Source organism: Pecten maximus, chromosome 11, assembly GCF_902652985.1.
Source record: "Pecten maximus chromosome 11, xPecMax1.1, whole genome shotgun sequence".
Classification (NCBI taxonomy): Eukaryota; Metazoa; Mollusca; class Bivalvia; order Pectinida; family Pectinidae; genus Pecten; species Pecten maximus.
This window is the reverse complement of record NC_047025.1, coordinates 18,920,631-18,941,334: the sequence shown is the minus strand read 5'-3', so window position 1 is coordinate 18,941,334 and position 20,704 is coordinate 18,920,631. Positions and strand designations below refer to the sequence as shown.

Genomic DNA, 20,704 nt, shown 5'->3' with positions numbered 1-20,704 from the left:
AAGACAGGCTCACAAAATACAGCCCTGCTTTGTAATTGGATATTCCAAGGATAAGATTCACAAGACTAGGGAGATATGGCGATATTTCTGATTTGGTGTCATTTGTATAAATCTTCATTATTTAATGCTTGAACCCAAATACAAGAAGTGCAAAATAACTGCCTCACCAAATATTACATCTATAGATCCTACGATTTACAAAAGTTTGAGGTTCATTTTGACACGTTAGCTTCATATTTGTAAAGCCTAGAAACTAAAACATTTCACAATCTTATAAATGTATCACTAGGACATTGGAAAGCAAAGACATTAATAACACCTTATATCTTAATATTGTATCGCCAGCGGGGAAAATATTTTCATTAAAGGCCATCAATATAATCACGAGAATATTATCAATACAATCACAAAAATATAATCAAGGTTTGTTATTTCAGAAGATACCCCCACCCGCCTAATCAATAAAATAAATTTGTCCAGGAATTCATGTGATATCTTTATTTTATACAGCTTTTCTTATTTTAAAAGTGGTCAAGTGTGACCTTTGACCTTTAACCTTGACCACCAAATTCTAATTAGGTGTAGACCTTGAAAGTGTGATGTAATGGTGTGAATATTAACAAAAAGTGTTTTTCTCCAGGTACTTCAGCTTTCCTCCATCTCTAATACCCGGCACGTCCTTAAATGATCCTGGCTTGTAATAGGATGTTAAACAAAATAAATCAAACCAGTATCAGTGGGGGAACATCTTACCCAACAGACATCATCCCCTGTCGTCTGTGTATCAGTGGGGAAACAACTAATCCAACAGACATCATCCCCTGTCGTCTGTGTATCAGTGGGGAAACAACTAACCCAACAGACATCATCCCCTGTTGTCTGTGTATCAGTGGGGAAACATCTTACCCAACAGACATCATCCCCTGTCGTCTGTGTATCAGTGGGGAAACAACTAATCCAACATACATCATCCCCTGTCGTCTGTGTATCAGCGGGGAAACAACTAACCCAACAGACATCATCCCCTGTCGTCTGTATATCAGTGGGGAAACATCTTACCCAACAGACATCATCCCCTGTCGTCTGTGTATCAGTGGGGAAACATCTTACCCAACAGACATCATCCCCTGTTGTCTGTATCAGTTGGGGAAACATCTTACCCAACAGACATCGTCCCCTGTCGTCTGTGTATCAGTGGGGAAACATCTTACCCAACAGACATCATCCCCTGTCGTCTGTGTATCAGTGGGGAAACAACTAACCCAACAGACATCGTCCCCTGTCGTCTGTGTATCAGTGGGGAAACATCTAACACAACAGACATCATCCCCTGTTGTCTGTATCAGTTGGGGAAACATCTTACCCAACAGACATCATCCCCTGTCGTCTGTGTATCAGTGGGGAAACAACTAACACAACAGACATCATCCCCTGTTGTCTGTATCAGTGGGGAAACAACTAACACAACAGACATCATCCGCTGTCGTCTGTATTAGTGGGGAAACATCTTACCCAACAGACATCGTCCCCTGTTGTCTGTATGAGTGGGGAAACATCTAACACAACAGACATCATCCCCTGTCATCTGTGTATCAGTGGGGAAACAACTAACACAACAGACATCATCCCCTGTTGTCTGTATCAGTGGGGAAACAACTAACACAACAGACATCATCCCCTGTCGTCTGTATCAGTGGGGAAACATCTAACCCAACAGACATCATCCCCTGTCGTCTGTGTATCAGTGGGGAAACAACTAACACAACAGACATCATCCCCTGTCGTCTGTGTATCAGTGGGGAAACAACTAACCCAACAGACATCGTCCCCTGTCGTCTGTGTATCAGTGGGGAAACATCTAACCCAACAGACATCGTCCCCTGTCGTCTGTGTATCAGTGGGGAAACAACTAACACAACAGACATCATCCCCTGTTGTCTGTATCAGTGGGGAAACAACTAACACAACAGACATCATCCCCTGTCATCTGTGTATCAGTGGGGAAACAACTAACCCAACAGACATCATCCCCTGTCGTCTGTGTATCAGTGGGGAAACATCTTATTCAACAGACATCATCCCCTGTCGTCTGTATATCAGTGGGGAAACATCTTACCCAACAGACATCGTCCCCTGTCGTCTGTGTATCAGTGGGGAAACATCTTACCCAACAGACATCATCCCCTGTCGTCTGTGTATCAGTGGGGAAACATCTTACCCAACAGACATCATCCCCTGTCATCTGTGTATCCGTGGGGAAACAACTAACACAACAGACATCATCCCCTGTTGTCTGTGTATCAGTGGGGAAACAACTAACACAACATACATCATCCCCTGTCGTCTGTGTATCAGTGGGGAAACAACTAACACAACAGACATCATCCCCTGTCGTCTGTGTATCAGTGGGGAAACATCTTACCCAACAGACATCATCCCCTGTCGTCTGTGTATCAGTGGGGAAACATATTACCCAACAGACATCGTCCCCTGTCGTCTGTATATCAGTGGGGAAACATCTTACCCAACAGACATCGTCCCCTGTCGTCTGTGTATCAGTGGAGAAACATCTAACCCAACAGACATCATCCCCTGTCGTCTGTGTATCAGTGGGGAAACATCTTACCCAACAGACATCATCCCCTGTCGTCTGTGTATCAGTGGGGAAACATATTACCCAACAGACATCGTCCCCTGTCGTCTGTATATCAGTGGGGAAACATCTTACCCAACAGACATCGTCCCCTGTCGTCTGTGTATCAGTGGAGAAACATCTAACCCAACAGACATCATCCCCTGTCGTCTGTGTATCAGTGGGGAAACATCTTACCCAACAGACATCATCCCCTGTCGTCTGTGTAACAGCGGGGAAACATCTTACCCAACAGACATCATCCCCTGTTGTCTGTATATCAGTGGGGAAACATCTTACCCAACAGACATCCTCTGTTGGCTGTACCTTTCGATTGACATTCAAGGGGAGAAGGGTCTGAAGCTCAAACTTGACTGCAATCCTCACTGCTACAAAGGCACCTTCTTCTTTCAGTAAATTTGACAGCAATATGATCTTTAAAACCAAACTTTAAGCTGGATGGAGACATGGTAATTGAAATATGTTTTGAGCAATCCATGGCCTCCTCCATCTTTCACTATCAAACATTAAGAAACGGTCATAAATCAGACTGTAGTGCCAACCATCATAACCGGTAATAGCTTTGGCTTTAGGTGACCAAGTATTATCACCCAAAACTTAATATGGTGATGAGTCAATGAAGGGACATAACTCTGTATAGACCTAATGACCTAAACAAAATTTGGAAGGAAGGTCCTTGGCCGTTCAGTGATTTGATAAAGACCCCTTAAGCTTGTAATGGGTTAAAAGGTTAATAAGTCCGGTATCATATCTAAGCATCTGAGACAACAATTTGAAATTACAAAACAAAGATGTTTTAAGGTACATTATCAAATTTTAATCATGAGTATGAATTATATTCAGGACACTCTATAAACATTCATCAGTTTCCAGGGAGATCTCGGCTCAATTACACCCATCTCATGATTTTCAGCTATTCTTTATATTAATCAATTAACACAAAATACAAAAATCATATAAATGTACTATTCATATCAATTTGACCTTCATTTTAAAGCAATGTAAAAAAAAAAAGAAGAATTAAGAGAAACCATGTTTACTGAGCAATTGCAGGTTCTTATTGTCAATAATGAATAGATTTTATAAATAGATATATATATATATAGATTAGCTATAAAATCATATTTTACCGAAGGACAGGTTTTACAGAACAAGATGACATTCATTTCACTCAAACAAAATGAAATCAATTAAATGATAAAAAAAAAAATGCTTTGTGTGTTTCATACTCAACACAATACTTCAACATATACACATACAAATTGATTTGTACAACTCAGCATTAGCTATGGCTAGTGAAAACTTCCAAAAACACCAATTTACAATTACAACATGGAGTGTACAATTGTCTAGACAGTGATGACCAGATCGGATGTTCTAGAGTCGCAGATAAGCCAGTATCTGACATATAAATTATAGTAATGGTAAACAACAGACATTGTACATATATCATTCAACAGAGAATCTTAATATAGTCAGAATCAGCAACAAGTAAACTGTAGGTTTTTACACTCAAAACCAAAACTCTAACTGTAAATTGATAAAGCTACGACAAAGCATTAACAATAGAAAGAATTACATTTGAGATCTAAATTCCAATAAAAGACTGGGTGTTACAGAGGGGGAAACATCCAAAATGAAAATATCAGAGCATTCCAAAGGATTATGTTCAAACAAGACTGAATATACAGAGATTTCATTTTGTGAAAAAGAAATGTTTTCATATACAGTATACTTCCTTAAATACAGACATACAACCTTCATAATTTAGCACAAAGTGACATGCAAAACAGGTGTCTCTAGGCCGTAATTGCTCATCATTAACATGGTAAAATTATTCCTTTTTTCAATTAGAGATAGTAGATAAATTTAAGGAAACAAATACAAAATTAATTGATCCTGGGTAACACATTGGTTGGAAAAACAGTCAAATATCCAAAAACATGTCATAGTTGCAGATTTGGGTTTGCTTGGAAACAAAAACACACACGATCAAGAAATCATCTCCTGGATGAAGCCAAGAAGCTGATTATTCTCTGCCAATAATAGGTGAAGTAATGGTTACCTTGATTTGAGCTGCCCCCTAACCCACTTTCTTATTTCCACTTTTCATTGTTGTTCCCCTCCCTCTATACATCTATCAAATGCCCATATATTAAAGCCTTAAATTGCCTTATTTGGAAAATCATTGTCTTATTATTCGCACAAAACACAAAAACAAAACTGAATAATGCGTGGTATGATTAATTTGACTGGTATCCACTGTGGTTTATAGGACAATAACATTCCAGAGGAGGCAGTTTAATATCTATATTTATGTTTTAAATTGTAGTTTTTCTTATATTCTACCTGTAACAGTGTTATTGAATTCCAGAGTCAAATTTCCCCTCTGTCAAGGGGATCTGTTCTTGTGATGTCACCACTTTATATTAATTAGTTACCCATTCCCGGCAAATCAACCGTGGAAATCAACACATCATTTAATCATCAATTTAATTTCAACATTTTAACCAATATACCCCACCATGAGGACATTCACATTTTATACAACAGAACTACATAAATATTACAAGTTACATTGACCAATAGTGTTTTAAATCCGGTGGTATGAATTATCATGTCAAAAAATCACTTATAAATTAATACAGTTACGTCGGGCAAATCCATATGCTATTAAACGACGTCACAAACATTGTGCTACATATCACTACACTAATAGGAGAATCATGACCTGACCACTTTTGGTTTATATAGTGACAATGCAGAGCAAATGGAAATACATGGATATATAGTGATAGATACAGTAAGATTTACATCACCTTACACTGTATGAGTGGTTTGGCCGAAGCTAAGCTTTTCACTACAAAGTCAATGTTTGATTTTTTAATAGCTTGAGAAAACAAATTATCAGGAGTTAATCTAGTCTCCAACACATTAAACACAACCTTAAATCATGATTACTAAGTTTACTTAGTTTTTTATCAGTAGGAAATATTTGGACAAAAATCAAATATAAAAATCAACAAAGGGCAATAACTTTTGCAAAAATAATCAAATAAAAATGCAATTCAGGGAAACCCAAATATATATCATGATTATAAAGCCTGCCATGTTTCAATGAAATCGGTTGAAAAGTGTAGGAGAGGATCTCTGGACAAACGGAAGTTTACACCCGACAGACAACACCATACTATATAATACTCCCGTCAAATGAGGGTATGTTAAAAACAGAAGTCAACACCCCTACCTTGCACCTTCTCAAAACTTACATTTTAGTTATGAACATTATTGTTTGTATAATGTACATGTAAAACATTCTGTACTTACTATATCAAATTATCTTTAGAAATTTCAAATTCTTGAAATTTAGACACCATGCTGTCATAGAGGCCATCACTGTCCCTTATTTAGGTAATACAGTTTAATTTCTACTCTACCAAGTATATGCACAATTACCCTGATCATTATATAGTAATCAACAAACATAGTTTTAAAAGAAACACTGATTATAGCTCACTGGTGAACTCAATTAATATAACGGAAGCACAAGTGTACATGTAGAAAAGAAACAAAAACAAGATTTCAGTAAAATATAGGCCACTAATTCTGACTTGAATAAGATTTGAGAATATAATGTACATGTAAGTACATTTGTATATATCAATATACTTTTGACAGGTTGATATCATTAATTATGTAGACTTAAATTTTTGATTTTACTGCAGGCTTTACTTCTGATTATCTAGTCTATCCAGTGACAGTGGTTTCCACACACAAACAAGAATTGAATTGATATTCCTTAAACACTCATAGACATGAAATTTCAGTAGAAATCAGTTCTATACAATAATATTAACAGCTAATTTTACTTTTTTAATTTCTTTCCCTTAATGTATCATATACTGATCAGCCAATGAATTGATCAAAAATAATAAAATGAAAATAAAACAGTAATGCATATTTCCACAACTTCTTTGCAAAGAAAAAAACCCAAATTATGAAATATTTATTAAGTCTTTTATATATTTATCTTCTATGTTGATCCTAATAACAAGGGAAGATAACTCTACAGCTAGATGTCAATTTTGGACAACATTTATCGTTATGCCATTTCCATGTAGATGTCTGGGAGTTTTAACTCTGTTAGGGTTGCATTTGGAATCATGGTGTACTTGCATTGACCTACAAATACATTTTTAATCTAGAATTACAGTCAATGCAACTTTATGAAAAGTAAAAAGATTTAGCTGACAAGCTTTTAATTAACTAGCAATCCGTGTGACACATGCAGCCTGCTTAAAATCTACATAACAGGGTAAATACAAATTCCTGGATAAGCATTTTGAAAAAAAAAAAATTATTAAAAAAAAAGAAAAAAAGATATCTGAAAGTTAATAATATTCTGTATTCTCAAAATTTGTTTTTATGGAACAAATTTAAAGTATCTATATATACAATTGATTAAACCATATTTGTCAATTAAGCAATACTGTTTATAAGTCTAATTAATTCAGGAAAAGACTATTTTTTTCTAGATTATACATGTTCAAGTATCATGACCTCCATTTTCAGTGAGATAGTCTAGTTAAGTGCCCTTAATTTTTCAGAAAAAGGGAGACAACCTACTCCGTTCCATGACTAGGCATTTTCCTGAACCTCCATTTCAAGATAGTCTATGATTAGGTCTGGTCTGTCACACTGCTGGTGGCCGTGATTGGGCAGAGTGGCATGAGGGTCCATCCTAATCAGGTTTGTAGTTGAACCATTAGGTATATATGGACCATCCACCTTACTCCGTGCTGTCAGTGCCTCTGGGTAATAGTTGTATGCCGACATTAAGCCCAGAGAACCATGCAGGGTAGTTGTATGGTGGTGTGCATGAAGTCCTGATGCACCAGCATTTCCAGCGGATACCAATATTGTTGCAGCATCCCGAGCCTCTTTTTCAATATGCTCATGCCAAATAGGATTGATATGGCTGGGTATCTTATGTTGCTCTGAAATCATCATGGAATCAGGATGGCTAACATAATCTGAACGAACCTTTTGCTGAACTCTTGCAGAAGTTTCTGAATTTTCTCGTTTTTTCATACTAAATTGCTTCTTTTGTAGCCTGACTTTCCTCTCCTTGATTGGATTGATCCTCATGCCCTCAGACGGCTTCCTGGGGTCTTGTTCCTTGTTGTAAAGGCCCGTCATTTCTGCCAGGCCATCAAACACACTCCCTTCCACTTCGTTAGGATGACTATCTACCAAATGCTCTCTGAATTCTGTTACCTTGTTTGTTCCAAACGGGCAAAACTTACACGGGTAGATACTAAGTCCTGCATGTTTCTTGGTTTTGACAATATGTTTGCGAATGTTCTCATGTGTGTTACACGAGTAGTCACAGTAAGGGCACTTGTACGGCTTAGATCCGATGTGAATCCTCATGTGACGCCGTAGATGTGTACTTGTACCAGCTTTATAGGTACAATACTCACAATGAAATTTTCTCTCCCCAGTATGAGTTCTTGAGTGACGAAGCAGACGATTTTTGGTGGCAGCAGCATAACCACATATATCACAGAGGAATGGTTTTTCTCTTGTATGGGATCTCATGTGTGATTCTAGTTCATTGGAAAAATAGAAACTCCAGTGACAATTATCGAATGAACACTTGAATTTACGTTCCCCATGTCGACGCATGTGGTTGTTAAGTTGTTTCTGCAGGTAGAAAGCCTGACCACAGATGTCACACATGAATTTTTGTTTGCCAGCTTTTTCCATTTCATGCTGTAACATGTGCTCTTTATATGAAGAAATTTTTTTGTACTCCTTCCCACATTCCTCACATTTCCTTTCAGTGAGACCCATGTGACCCAATAGGTGGCGCCGCAATGACAGAGCCGAGATAAACCCAAAATTACAGTAGCGACACATAAATGGTTTATTCCCTGTGTGGAGACGTAAATGTTCTAGTACATGTTCCTTTTTAAGATTTTTATCACACACGGGACAATTGACTTTTTCTGACCTGTCAAGGTGTTCCACACTTCGGAGATAATCCACGTAGACCTTACTTGTAATGTCCACACCGCCTATCTTTTTCTGTAATGCTTCCTCAGAGTTTGGATGGAGGTGGTACACCTCCATATGGAACTGTTTCCATCCCTCCTCAGTGAAGCGGTGCTTACAGATTTCACATTGGTAGATATTCTGGGTGTTTTTGCCCTCCACTTCCTTCAGGTTGGCCTGGTGTAGCTTGCTCTGGTTGTGGTGTTTTAGGGCCTTTTGGCTGATGAAAGTCATGTCACAAATGTCACATACCAGAATGTGATTGGAGTGTACGGCAATGTAGTGAGGGCGTAGGTCTGAATATTTTGTCACACTGTGGTCACAATGGTCACACTTGTAGATCTTGTTTTCCACTTTTTTCTTGTTTTTACGTATCTTTTTAGCTGGTAGTGTCCGTATGATCAGTTTAACACTCCGCTTTAGACCAGCAAGATTTGTCTGGTTCACGCTTGGATTTACAACCTCAAATTTATTATTAAATGTCTTGCTAACTGAGGGTCGGTACTGTTGACTCTGCTCATTTCTGAGGTGTTTGTCTCCCTGTAGGTGACGGTCGTATGAGTATTTGTCCCCAAGTGTCTTATTACAGATATCACAATAGTTTTCACTACTCATGTTATGCTGCCTACTTATGTGTAAGTTCAACACTTTGTATGTCTTAAATTCTTTAGAACATTCACAGCACTTAAACTTTCCATTTTTTTCAACCTTATAACTTTTACGTTTGAATTCAGCTGCATGTTTGTAATGAACGTGGCGTTTCATGTGTGTACGGGAGTGAGTGATCTTATCACAGTATTTACACTGGGTGCCTTGGAACTTCTCCTTTATGATACAGGGTTTGACGCCTTTCTTTAGTCCTTCTAAATGTGACTGCCTGGAATCCATATGATCCATGACAGCGTTATTGTCTCGACTGACAAACTTACACAGGGTACATATCAGCTGCCCACTGAGTTTCTTGATACGTTTAATGTGTGACTCAGTAACCAGATGAGTTCGCAGATCCTCGTCCCTGTTGAAGTAGAACTGACATGGGCTGCACTGGAACGGACTGAGTCGTACAATGTACTTGTTGTACTGCTCCAACACACGCAGTGTGTCGGGGTGGCCTTTTGCACGATTCTTGTGGTATGTTGACAACATGTGACGAGCCAACACATACTTGCTGTAGAACTTTTTATCACAGATCCAGCACACTAAGACCTCAGAGGGCAGGTTAATGGGCTCCGGTTCCTCCTGGTGCTGATCATCATTCTCTGCTTCCTCTTCATCATTGCTATCATCAGCATCATTATCACAGCTATCTATATTGTCATCATCACCAACAACAGCTGGAGGTTCAGTACTATTTATGTCCCTGTCCTGGGGCGACATATTCAAAGGCCTTACGTTTTCATTATCCTCTTCATTAGCAGTTTGATCCTCTATTTCTGCATGCTTGTAATTTTCTGCCATTAAACCTGCCGGACTAGATGCCTCCTCTTCCTGGTTATCTACAGGAAGACCAGTTGTTTTGTAATCAGGAATACTACTGTTAACTAGAGAATTTGTTGTTTGAGAGTCTATAGTCGGAGAATCAGACTTGAAATTCTCTTCTACACTTTTAATCTGAGGGATATTGAGGCTTTCACCGAGTCCTAAGCCTCCGTCTGTGTCATTGTCGTAACACTTACCAATGATGACATTCTCTTTGTGTTGTTTGCCTGTACAGTGACTAGAGTATGAGAACCTGTTTTTGAAGTATATATTACAGGCGGTACAGAAGTACTCCTGCTGGCTCCTACTCTCACTAACCATAGGCCTTCCTTTTTTCTTATTATCCACTTTAGTAGATTTGTTCTGTAACAGAGACTGACCTGGTTTCCATTTCCCTCCTGTAGAACGGCCTGGTTTATATTTGCCTCCTGAGTTGTAAGGGCCTTGCCCTGGTTTCCATTTTCCCCCAGTCTGCCTGTGACCTTGACCTGGTTTCCATTTTCCACCAGTTTGCAGGTGACCTTGACCTGGTTTCCATTTTCCTCCAGTCTCTGGGCCTTGTCCAGGCTTCCATTTTCCTTTTGTATGATTATGTGGTGGTCTCCATGCATCATCAGTGTCTGAATCAGAAAAAGCATCCTCAAATAAGTCATCCTCAGAAAATGAAAAATTCATGTCTTCATCATCACTGAAGTTCAGATTGTTTAAGATGTTTGATATAGGCAGGTCATTGGTTAGACTCTCATTGTTGCCACTGGTAACAGTATGACTTAGGCCCTGACTAAGCATGGTGTTCTGCTGTTGGCTCTTACTCTGGAGCGCAAGTGAAGAGAAAAAGTCCTCAGACCTTTCCCCTGAAGTCCTAGAACTCATGATCATATTAGGGTCCACCACACTGCTAGATCCTGGACTAAAGGCATCTGGACGAAAACTTGAATACTCTAGACTAGTATCTACTAACACTGGGTTCTGAGACGAACTGCCGTGGAGATTGGCAGAAGATGAGAGAAGATGATTGGACGATCCAATGTCAAGTTGTGCTGTGGTTGAAAAAGAGCATTTGGTCATTACATTGCCAATTGAGAGACTGTTCATATGAGTTCTAGCCATTGTACTTGTACTATAGTCCTGAGCTTGTGTCTCTGATAAATCATCACGGTGATTCATGTTTCCTGGAATCTCCCCATGACCTCCGTTTGACCCTGTGAAGGTCAAGGTTGTATTAGATGAACTTTGTGGTTGGTCCTGCAAACTGATTACTGTGCCAAGGTCAACATTTGATTTGCCACCATTCTGTATATTATCATGGTTATTTTCTGTCTGGCCAGGACGCTGACTCTGGACTAGAACACTTGATCCTGTTGCTATTTGTACCTGCTGAACTGTTTCCAAAACACTGGAATTTGGAGGCTTGAGGTTATGGGTCTGTTGCTTTCCAGGACAGTCATATTTCTTGTGGTTGACATAGTTGATAAGACCAACAACTGTTGAATGGCACACCAGGCACATGTGCATATCATAGAGTTCATCTCCATCCATAGCTAGGCCTGTGAAATAAAGGGACAGATATCAGTTCACAGTATATAGAATATTTACTTACACTGAACTAAAATTGTTAATTATATATTACTAGATATTTATTTCACATGAACTGAAAATGGATTCCAGAACCAATCAAAGTACAGTATTTCAGAACTGGCAATCAATCAATCAATACAATACATTCAAACCTAAATAAAACACATTACCTAAAGATGAATTATAATCATAATACAAATATCTAAGCTAGTCAGGTACAAGACCAAGCAGACAATTCAAGCAGATCCTCAAAGATCAAAATGTAGGTCAGGGTAACCCAAGTACATTTATGAAATTTCAGGGACAAATATTGTAGGAGGTTGAGCCCAGACAAGCTTTTTAGTTGATGTAGGTCAAAGGTCTGTTTATAGGTCAGAGTGACCTACTTGTGGTACATGACACATCGCCTCAATGAGGTAAGCTCAGGTCCCAAGTATGAAGTTTTAATAAAGATAATAATTGTGAGTTTTATGCTATATTACAGCAACATATAGCCATCTCAAAGCGATTCACAAGTGATTTTACCAGGTTATTGGGCCTTAAGCAACCAGCCAATGCCTTTCTCAACTCCCTGAGCCAAAGCTGCTATTTCGGTGCTAACAGCTTACAGACGATTTCTTGCACTGCTATGCCATGTACTCATTTACAGCCGAATCAACTCAGCACCCAAGCTGGGACTCGAACTAGAGACCCTTCGGCCATGTAGCCCTACGTCTTACCACTAGGCCATCATGCCTCCGAAGTTCTAGTGACAAGTTGTGGAGAAGATAGAGCCCAGACACCCTGCAGGACAGAAGGACACCAGAATGCCCTACACATAGCCCCCCCCCCCCCCCCCCCGTACCCCCCGTACCCCCCTACTCCCTGGTTTTTAGTTGGGAGTAACAATGGATGTATAAAGGACTGACCATTGAGTAAGTAAAGAACAATGCACATATACAGGGGTCTAGATATTAACAGCAGAATATCAATTCATAAAATTACTAGTAAAATATATATTATATACATTTGTTTTGTAGTTTTACAAGTTTAGGACAATGATGACATTATAGGGTCTTTTGTAGGAGTTTCACTAAACAGGTGTATAGTGTAGGTGACAAATTTTGTTACAAAATATATCTATCAACAAAACCAGACTAGCACCTGTCAGTGGTCTTTTAAAATTAATTAGTGAAATTGAGCAAGAGACAATCAATCCTAATGTAGGTGTCATCTCCCATAGGCTAAAACATCACTTACATCATGTCTGACGTCATACATAACGTATGCCAAACATTTGCAATCAATTTCCGTCCATGCTTTTCTCTCATAACTCTGCAGACAACAGTGCATCCATTTGTTGTTTGTGAAAAAATAAATATGATGGGCCCGAGGACCATTACCTATGACCTCTAACCTTAGCAGCTGGCCTCGAGTCTGGTGTCGGTGGCTGGACGGTGATACATCCACTGTGCCAGTATTTGTTATTTTCCTTAGTCTGACAATCTGACAGATATTTGTTGATGTTTCATATAACAAAACTTGGCAAATATGCAGTCAGGCACACCCTCTAAAATGTGGCATCAGTAAAAAAAAATGTATGGACATAACTTGAAGGGATAGGTAATTATTTACATCACAAAACGCTGTCAAGTTACTGGCTATGTGTACACCTGACATTGCTCTCTCACCTTTAGTGTAGCTGTGACAGTTGATATGTACTACTAATCACACATGTCCTGTCTCCATTGGAGTGTCAACCCACTGAAAATACACAAATATCAAATTCTTTATAATGAATTACAACTGCACTACAACAATTGAAATCACAATTTTATATGCAGATTTAAATTTCTCTCAAATGTATCCTTTACACAATACAGCAGACTACATTTCTATTTCTTATCAGTACAGTTTTAGTTTGCTAACACAGTATTTAATATAATTTTAAGATTGATCTGCCATACTGGGTACATCATGTAAAACTGACTTGAATATTGTTTCCTTATATATGTGGTTTTTTTTCTATTTGTTTTCCATAATATTGCTTGTATGAAAGAAATTCTGACCGTGCAATGAGGTTTGATTTTCATACAAAGTAGTCACAGCTTTGACACATGCTTAACAATGTACAAATTGAGGTTAATCTGTAAATTTTCATGTGATCTCCGCCTTTTGTTTTGTAGCAAAAATAGCTCTTCATATGTTTGTAACATGTGACTTTTAAAAACTGATGTTTTAAATTTATCTCATTATCAAATTCCTTCTATTTTAAACACCACAAAATGTTCCTGTTAAGTGTGTCAGAGTCAGTAGTAGTACTGGAGGTCATTTTAAATTTGAATTTAATTTTCAATGTCTCAATCACAAGAAATTGAAACACAGACCTTTGGTTTATATAGTCTGAAGCTATAATCTAGTCTTATATTTAGTCTTAAACTTCACACTGGATCATGGTATACGTACCACTGGCTTATTAGTCTAACCACCAGCTGAATCCAAGAAAATATTTTCTCTAGCCAAGTAATGGTGATTTGATTGAAAATCATTTGTAAACTGTTTTGAGACAGCTATAATGCTATGATATAGTGGTATAGAAAACTTCAATTCATTTATCATATATTTATCAAAACCTTTCTATACACACAGATATGATGCAATATTGTAGAACATTATTAAGACAGTTACAGTTGTAATCTCATTTCCATTTTCTGGGCTTGGTCAATAAAATTAATGAAGATGTAAAGAGGTACCATTAGACACTGCTACAGGCCTGGCAAACAATTTGTTTACCAGGAGTTACTTCCCTTTGCAGAGCTGCTATTGATTTATGAATGTTTTCAAGTTTATATATCACAGGAACTTGCTGACCTCTTACCCTACCTTAAACATACAGAACAAGTTTGAGGGTCCACACAATGAAATATTATTTCATTTCTTTATTTAAGACATATCTTTTATGCATGGTCTTCAAATGTTCTTAGCTATTACCAGAATGTAAAACCCTACAAACAAGTAAATATAACTTTAATTCATACCTTATTTACAAAGATGGAAAAGAAGTGTATTATATATTAATAATGAAACAAGTTTTTTCCTTTGAAAGTGAGTTCTTAGATGTAATCATTGGTCATGTATAAACACAGGATTCAAATATATTACTGGATTGTCCCATACTCAAAACATTTCTAACAAAATATATTAAAAGTAAAACTAAAAGCACTTTTGTTTACAAAATCATTCCTGGTAATCTTTAATTTTTGTATGCTTTCTCAATAGTCAAAACTGTGCTTACGAAAAGAGATTTCATGGCCTTGTCATGGTTCCCAGCTTGAGAACATTGAATCAGGAAAACTTTTGTGAACTTCATTGTAACCAGTTTAAAAAGTTTCCCAAGGAAATTGCAGACGAGACTTTTAATAATAAGTTTCTAGTGCACAATTATCTTTGAAATTTAACATGACACAAGGATACAATCCATAAAATGCATTACTCATTATGCTGAAGATAGTATAAGGACATTGTTTTATAAATAAGTTAGTTTCCTAAAAAAAATGGTCATTTGGTTACTGGGTCAGTAATTATTTAAACAAAAGAACAACTAAATTAAAACTGAAACTTATTTAAAAGTACTAAGACTCAGAATGCAACAGAATGTAATTTTGAAAATTACTAAAACTGGTCTTGTTGGCCTATTTATGAAAGTGTGAAGAAATTGACCTTGGCTGATAATTTATCAGATGGAATCAAATTGTTTATACTCTGCAGACATGTGACCTCTATTTATAGTTATGATTATAAATAGAGAGACTTGATTTAAAGAAAATTGATATTTTTGGTTAAAAATGGAAAAATATCTAAAAATTATAATTTACAACATACTGATATAACAGTATTTTTTTCTAGACTTTTTCAGCTATGAGCATGTAGTCTTGCAACCATTTCTCTTCAAGTATCAGTTCTTTCCAAAGCAGTAGTACTTTTTTACATGCCTGAAGTTTCCATTCTATACTGTCACTACTATGCACTATAAGTTGTAACAAATATTTCCAGGTTCTGTATAGCATCTTCTTTTAGCAGTCACTGCTTTACACAAATTACATACACATTATATTACACATTTGTTGATGAGAACTGGTCTGGTTACCAGTCGGTAATGCTAATAATATGAAAACCAATTCACTATTTCGATAAGACACACAAAAAGTAAATTCACACAAGAAACTGTTTTTAAGTCAATCATCTCATTCTTACTGAACAAACTGCCACTATTCAATATATCATCATTTGCAAATCAAAGTGTGATTATCAAATATGTGTGTAGATAGGGTGGTGTGTACTGTATACACAGAACAGTACAGACGGAGGTAGCCTGGGCCAGGGTACTGTGTAGTATGATGCGATTGTCAATCATAACTGTACATCTTAATGTTAATATAGACACAGTATTAATGCATAAGTGGATTAAAATATAAAAATGTTTCCCATTTCGTGATTTTCTATCTCCTTACATGTGCACTTCAGTGTTTGTTTTGGTTGATAATCACACTATCCGAAAGAAAATGTCCTATATTTGCCGAGACAAAGTGGCACTTTCAGGTACATTTTACGGATTGTATACAGAATTTACCTATGCAAGGGCATCTATGACAGTTCGCTACATACAGGCATAGATTACCGATGCTTCCATATGGTTGCAACACAAATATACTGGCATTTTTGATGTGATGTTCTTGTGAAAGCAGAGAAACAATACCGGAAGTAAGGCAACAGCAGATGAAGTACGCATGCTTAGCCGATTTCACCTACGACCGGAGAATATTTACTTCCGGGTGAGTTTTGGAGGTTGGTTTGAGCAGTGTGCTGCTGTTTTTCTTGACATGCGGTACTTTTAAATAATGGTTGACAACAAAAACTGATGGCAGTGGACGATTAACAACCCGGAGAATGCCAAGAAGAAAACAAGAACAGCCCAAGCGATGTAAATGTAAGTACAGGACGTCAACATGAAATTCGTGTACACAATCGCACTCGAGCAGTCAAATTTTATGTCGTCTGTCAAAAACTCATGCATGGCTACCCTTACTCAGAATGTCGCGACGTACCCGAAAACAAATTACGGGTATCTGTTTACATTTTTAATTGTGTTCAGAAAACATAAAGTTCATTTTTGAAATGTTTTATGTGCCACTTTCATCTTAGGTTTAATCTTTATGGGGTCGAACAGGATTTAGAACATGTCGCCCGTACTATGCTGTTTAAGTGTTAGCCGACAACAGGCACATCTGCTGTTTGTTCTGAACACATCAATCAAAGGTTTCATTGCAGATTGTCAATCAGCTGTCAGGCGGCCTTTGTGGAACCAGTACAATCAATCTCCGCTTCCATCAATCAACCCCAGCTTTTATATTGTTAATGTATTTGTTCAACAGTGCAAACAAAGGCGCCTGCTTCGTATCTGACATTTTGCAAGATGTATTAGCAAAGTCTTGCATTAGATGAAATGATAAGATGACATTTGGGACTATAATATGGGAAGTGAAACTTTTTGCATTTATAATTATCCTCACGCAGTATGATCTAAAGAAACTTGTTGTTTGGTTTCCAGGGGGAATCACACTCTGGAAGGAATTCATGGGGTTGTGTAATGGGAGATGCTAATTGCAATGTGATTGATGGTTACTGTTATCAGTCAAAAGAGAACACAAATAACGTCATTTATTTTTCATACATGTCAGTTTGCAAGCCCATAAATAATAGTTAATGAAGAAAATACCATCGCAAGGCCAAGTGGGGTAGTTTTATCTGAAAACATCAAATTGATTTGCACATGACATACATTAGGAGAGCAGCTGTCAACTGCAGCTCGTTTGTCTGACAACTGACACTCTGCTTTTTAAAACTCAGGTAGCTGTGTTTATAATGGCTGGGGATGTGGAAGGTCGTTCAGCCTATTTATAGCTCTACCAGTCATTTCCTGAGAAACATGGGTGGGGAGACAAAGAAATTCAAATTACTTTTAAAGTTACTCTGAACAGAAAATAATGGATTGAAGCTTCAATGAATTACTCATATGATAGGCTGTTATTTGACTTCAATCCCAGAGTTCAGATTTCTAGAGCAACAAATTAAGTTTTATTTCAAACCTGTTGCTCAAAAATCAATCACTCTTTGATACTTGGTGTTCAATAACACTAATGAAAGTTGTGATTTTAGCTCTTCATCCTCTCGCTTTTATCCGCCTGCAGGTTCAGGTCTTTGCAGAAACAACCATGAATTTTGTCATCCCCAAGAGCATTTGACATGTACCCACTATGTTGTCCTGGCTTAGTTATAATGAGTTCAAGTCAAGAAAATAAACCTGCATAATGTAACTTTTCAAAAGAAGCTAAGTGTGTGTTAGTGATACAGGCCATTACTCACGGGTAGACATAATTAGACTTTAATCCCATTAAACTTGGGTACATATAGACAGCTGTTGTAGTTAGTTTTCACAATGACAGGAAGAAAGGGGTACATAAACTACAATGAAATTATTCTGTTATCCACCAGTTCCTCACAAGAAGATAATTACATGCACCCATGTTGTTTTATTACGCCAGGATTGCAAATTTGCAAAGATGCATGGCCTTCTATTCAAATTTCAAGTGTCGCATCATTTTCAAATAATGTTCACCTTTTATACAGTTAGAGCAGAGACAAAACACCATTTCAGGAAAATCTATTTATCTTGTGTACCAGTTTTGAATTGAAGCATCAATGCAGGCGTATTCTAAAAATGAGGACACTATCTGTGTGAAAGTAGTCATTTTAAGTTAATTGGCATTTGGAAGAAAATATCTAATTGAGTTTGATTTTTTTTTCATTTTCACTTTATTGTGATGGATGCATAAGAGATATTTGTAAATAACGGGATTTTTTGTCAGTTTGTAATTAACTTAAGTGAAATTATGGTTTTAAATGATTCTATCTAACTATCTTTTCCTGTATCATATGGAGTGTTATAGTTAGTATTTATGGTTAAATAACGGTTTCCCATATTCCATATTTCCACTTGTCAGTTTGCTAAATGCAGAGAGTCTAAAAATACTTAAATGATGATAATGTAATTGTATACATATGATAATGTGGTATCATACATCAGACTCTAAATGCCTTTATTTGAAGCAATACCATGCATTAGAAATAAAACTCTCCTGAATCAGTTTTGTAATTAGAGAATTGATTAACCTTTATGCATTTATCTGTCAGGTTCACTCTTTGCAGACAGCTCATAAAGGGAATGCTTTTGAATCATTAAAACAATTGACTCTGAACTTTGAGTAATGCAAACTAGTTTAAGTCCATCATATAAAGAAAATAATATCCCTTGGTGTTGGAATATTGGCTGTTTAAAAGATATGGCAAGAATAGGTGGCTCTATGGTACCAGCATAATTTTCCATTTAAGTACTGGTAGCTATGCTATTGAAATTCTCAAAAGGCCCAAGTTTGAATGATGAGACAGCTAAGGTCAAATATTACCTTCACTGTCACAGGCAGTGATTGGCTATGTGTGGAATGAACTTTTTTTCCAAATATGGTCATATCTTGCAATAAATAAATGACAAAAGTAAGTCTTTTTAAAACAACTAATATTGAGGACTTTGAAGGTTGTCTATGTGAAAGATGGTTACATAAAAATTGTACTTCCTAATTGCATTTTGTAAATGATTTGTAAAATTAGCAGAGCTAATGAGATCAGACGGCACCTTTTTAATAACTATATGTATGTATATAGTAGTACAACAATATCATAAAAGTGTACTTCTTATCAATAAACAATTTTATATTCCTTTTGTATAAAAAAAATCTGTGGATAAATTACTGAAATCCTTTCGTCAAATGTATCATTTTTACAGGATAAATATATACCGCAATTAATTTTCAGTAATGTACAAAACTGGTGTAATGTAGAATTTGTTTTTCCTGATCATGACCAATGTGTTTGAAAAAAAAACCAACATATCTCTCATATCAGGTCCTTATCATACAGCAGTTAAAAAGCATGAAGAGACATATCATAAGCCAAGCTGATCCAGTATTGTTACATCACTTAATATTTCATACACATATCTTTACAGTTGTTTCATCAAACTGGGATATATCTGTGCTTTATAGATAAAGATTTTCAGAGTACTTGAGATTGAATAATTGATGCTGGGAGATTTATCTTAATGTAGGTATGGCACACACATGTACCAGTAACAATAGGTATTGTGGAGTTAACCAAGTAGGACATACAAACTGTCGTAATTCAATAGTTTTAATTTTGATATTGATTTAATATTTATTTCATGAAGTTCAAATTGTTTAATTTCATATATATTTAAATATCATTATTCAGACAGTGTTAAAAATAAATTACTGACACAACTGGAAAACAGTATGAAGATTTGTTAATTGATGCCTGTATTGATACAAGCACCTAAAGTTTAAGCTAAAGCTGTATTGAATACATGTTTTTTTTTTTTTTTAACATTTTCACTTGTGTTTGTATTTTTTGTAACTGTTAATTGCTGTTGGTAGATTTAGAGGTCAAATGTCCACTTATGGAAAGTGAATCTTGATTTACATTTTAAGTCTTAGGAGTTGGTGACCCAATATGGCCTTATTGTTAGAAGGGTTAATCTTTGTATCTCTCTTTGCCAGGCTAATTACAAATTATACAGTTTGATAATTGAATAAAGTTGATAATTGAATAAATTTTAGACTTGTCACATTGACGTAGATCTCTTTAACACAATTAACATGCCATAGCCCTCTGGTAAGACTCGATCAGTCTTCACTAATTAGACCTTACAAAAACTCTCCCATTAAAAAGGCAGGATAATGCTGCTTTACGAGTTTATTTGCTAATCGCTCCCCTTGTCCTTAAGCCCACCCCACCTTCTTCAGATAAGATACAATGTATGCTCCC

The 20,704-nt window shown here is 36.8% G+C and overlaps 2 protein-coding genes across 3 annotated transcripts in view; one reads left to right on the top strand and one right to left on the bottom strand.

Annotated features, from left to right (window-relative positions):
• Positions 1-3,447: 3,447 nt before the first annotated feature.
• On the bottom strand, positions 3,448-16,512 carry LOC117337467. Of its 2 annotated transcripts, none has more exons than XM_033898459.1 (3): positions 16,412-16,512; positions 13,438-13,510; positions 3,448-11,736 (listed from the first exon to the last, which is right to left on the bottom strand). In XM_033898459.1, exon 3 carries the CDS (start codon positions 11,726-11,728, stop codon positions 7,292-7,294), a length of 4,437 nt encoding a protein of 1,478 aa, XP_033754350.1. In that variant the 5' UTR covers positions 11,729-11,736; positions 13,438-13,510; positions 16,412-16,512; the 3' UTR covers positions 3,448-7,291. The 2 variants fall into 2 exon arrangements, with proteins under 2 accessions (XP_033754350.1, XP_033754349.1); XM_033898458.1 differs by having other exon boundaries at positions 16,377-16,507.
• An 80-nt stretch (positions 16,513-16,592) lies between these two features.
• LOC117337399 (teashirt homolog 2-like) overlaps positions 16,593-20,704 on the top strand; it is a 204,317-nt gene continuing 200,205 nt past the window's right edge. The window contains exon 1 of the mRNA XM_033898374.1: positions 16,593-16,733. Coding sequence (XP_033754265.1) covers positions 16,694-16,733 — 40 coding nt within the window. The 5' untranslated portion in view covers positions 16,593-16,693. The remainder of the gene's footprint in view (positions 16,734-20,704) is intronic.

Excerpts from the sequence above, each read along its gene's own strand:
- LOC117337467 (XM_033898459.1), bottom strand. The coding sequence starts at position 11,728 with ATGGATGGAGATGAACTCTATGATATGCACATGTGCCTGGTGTGCCAT.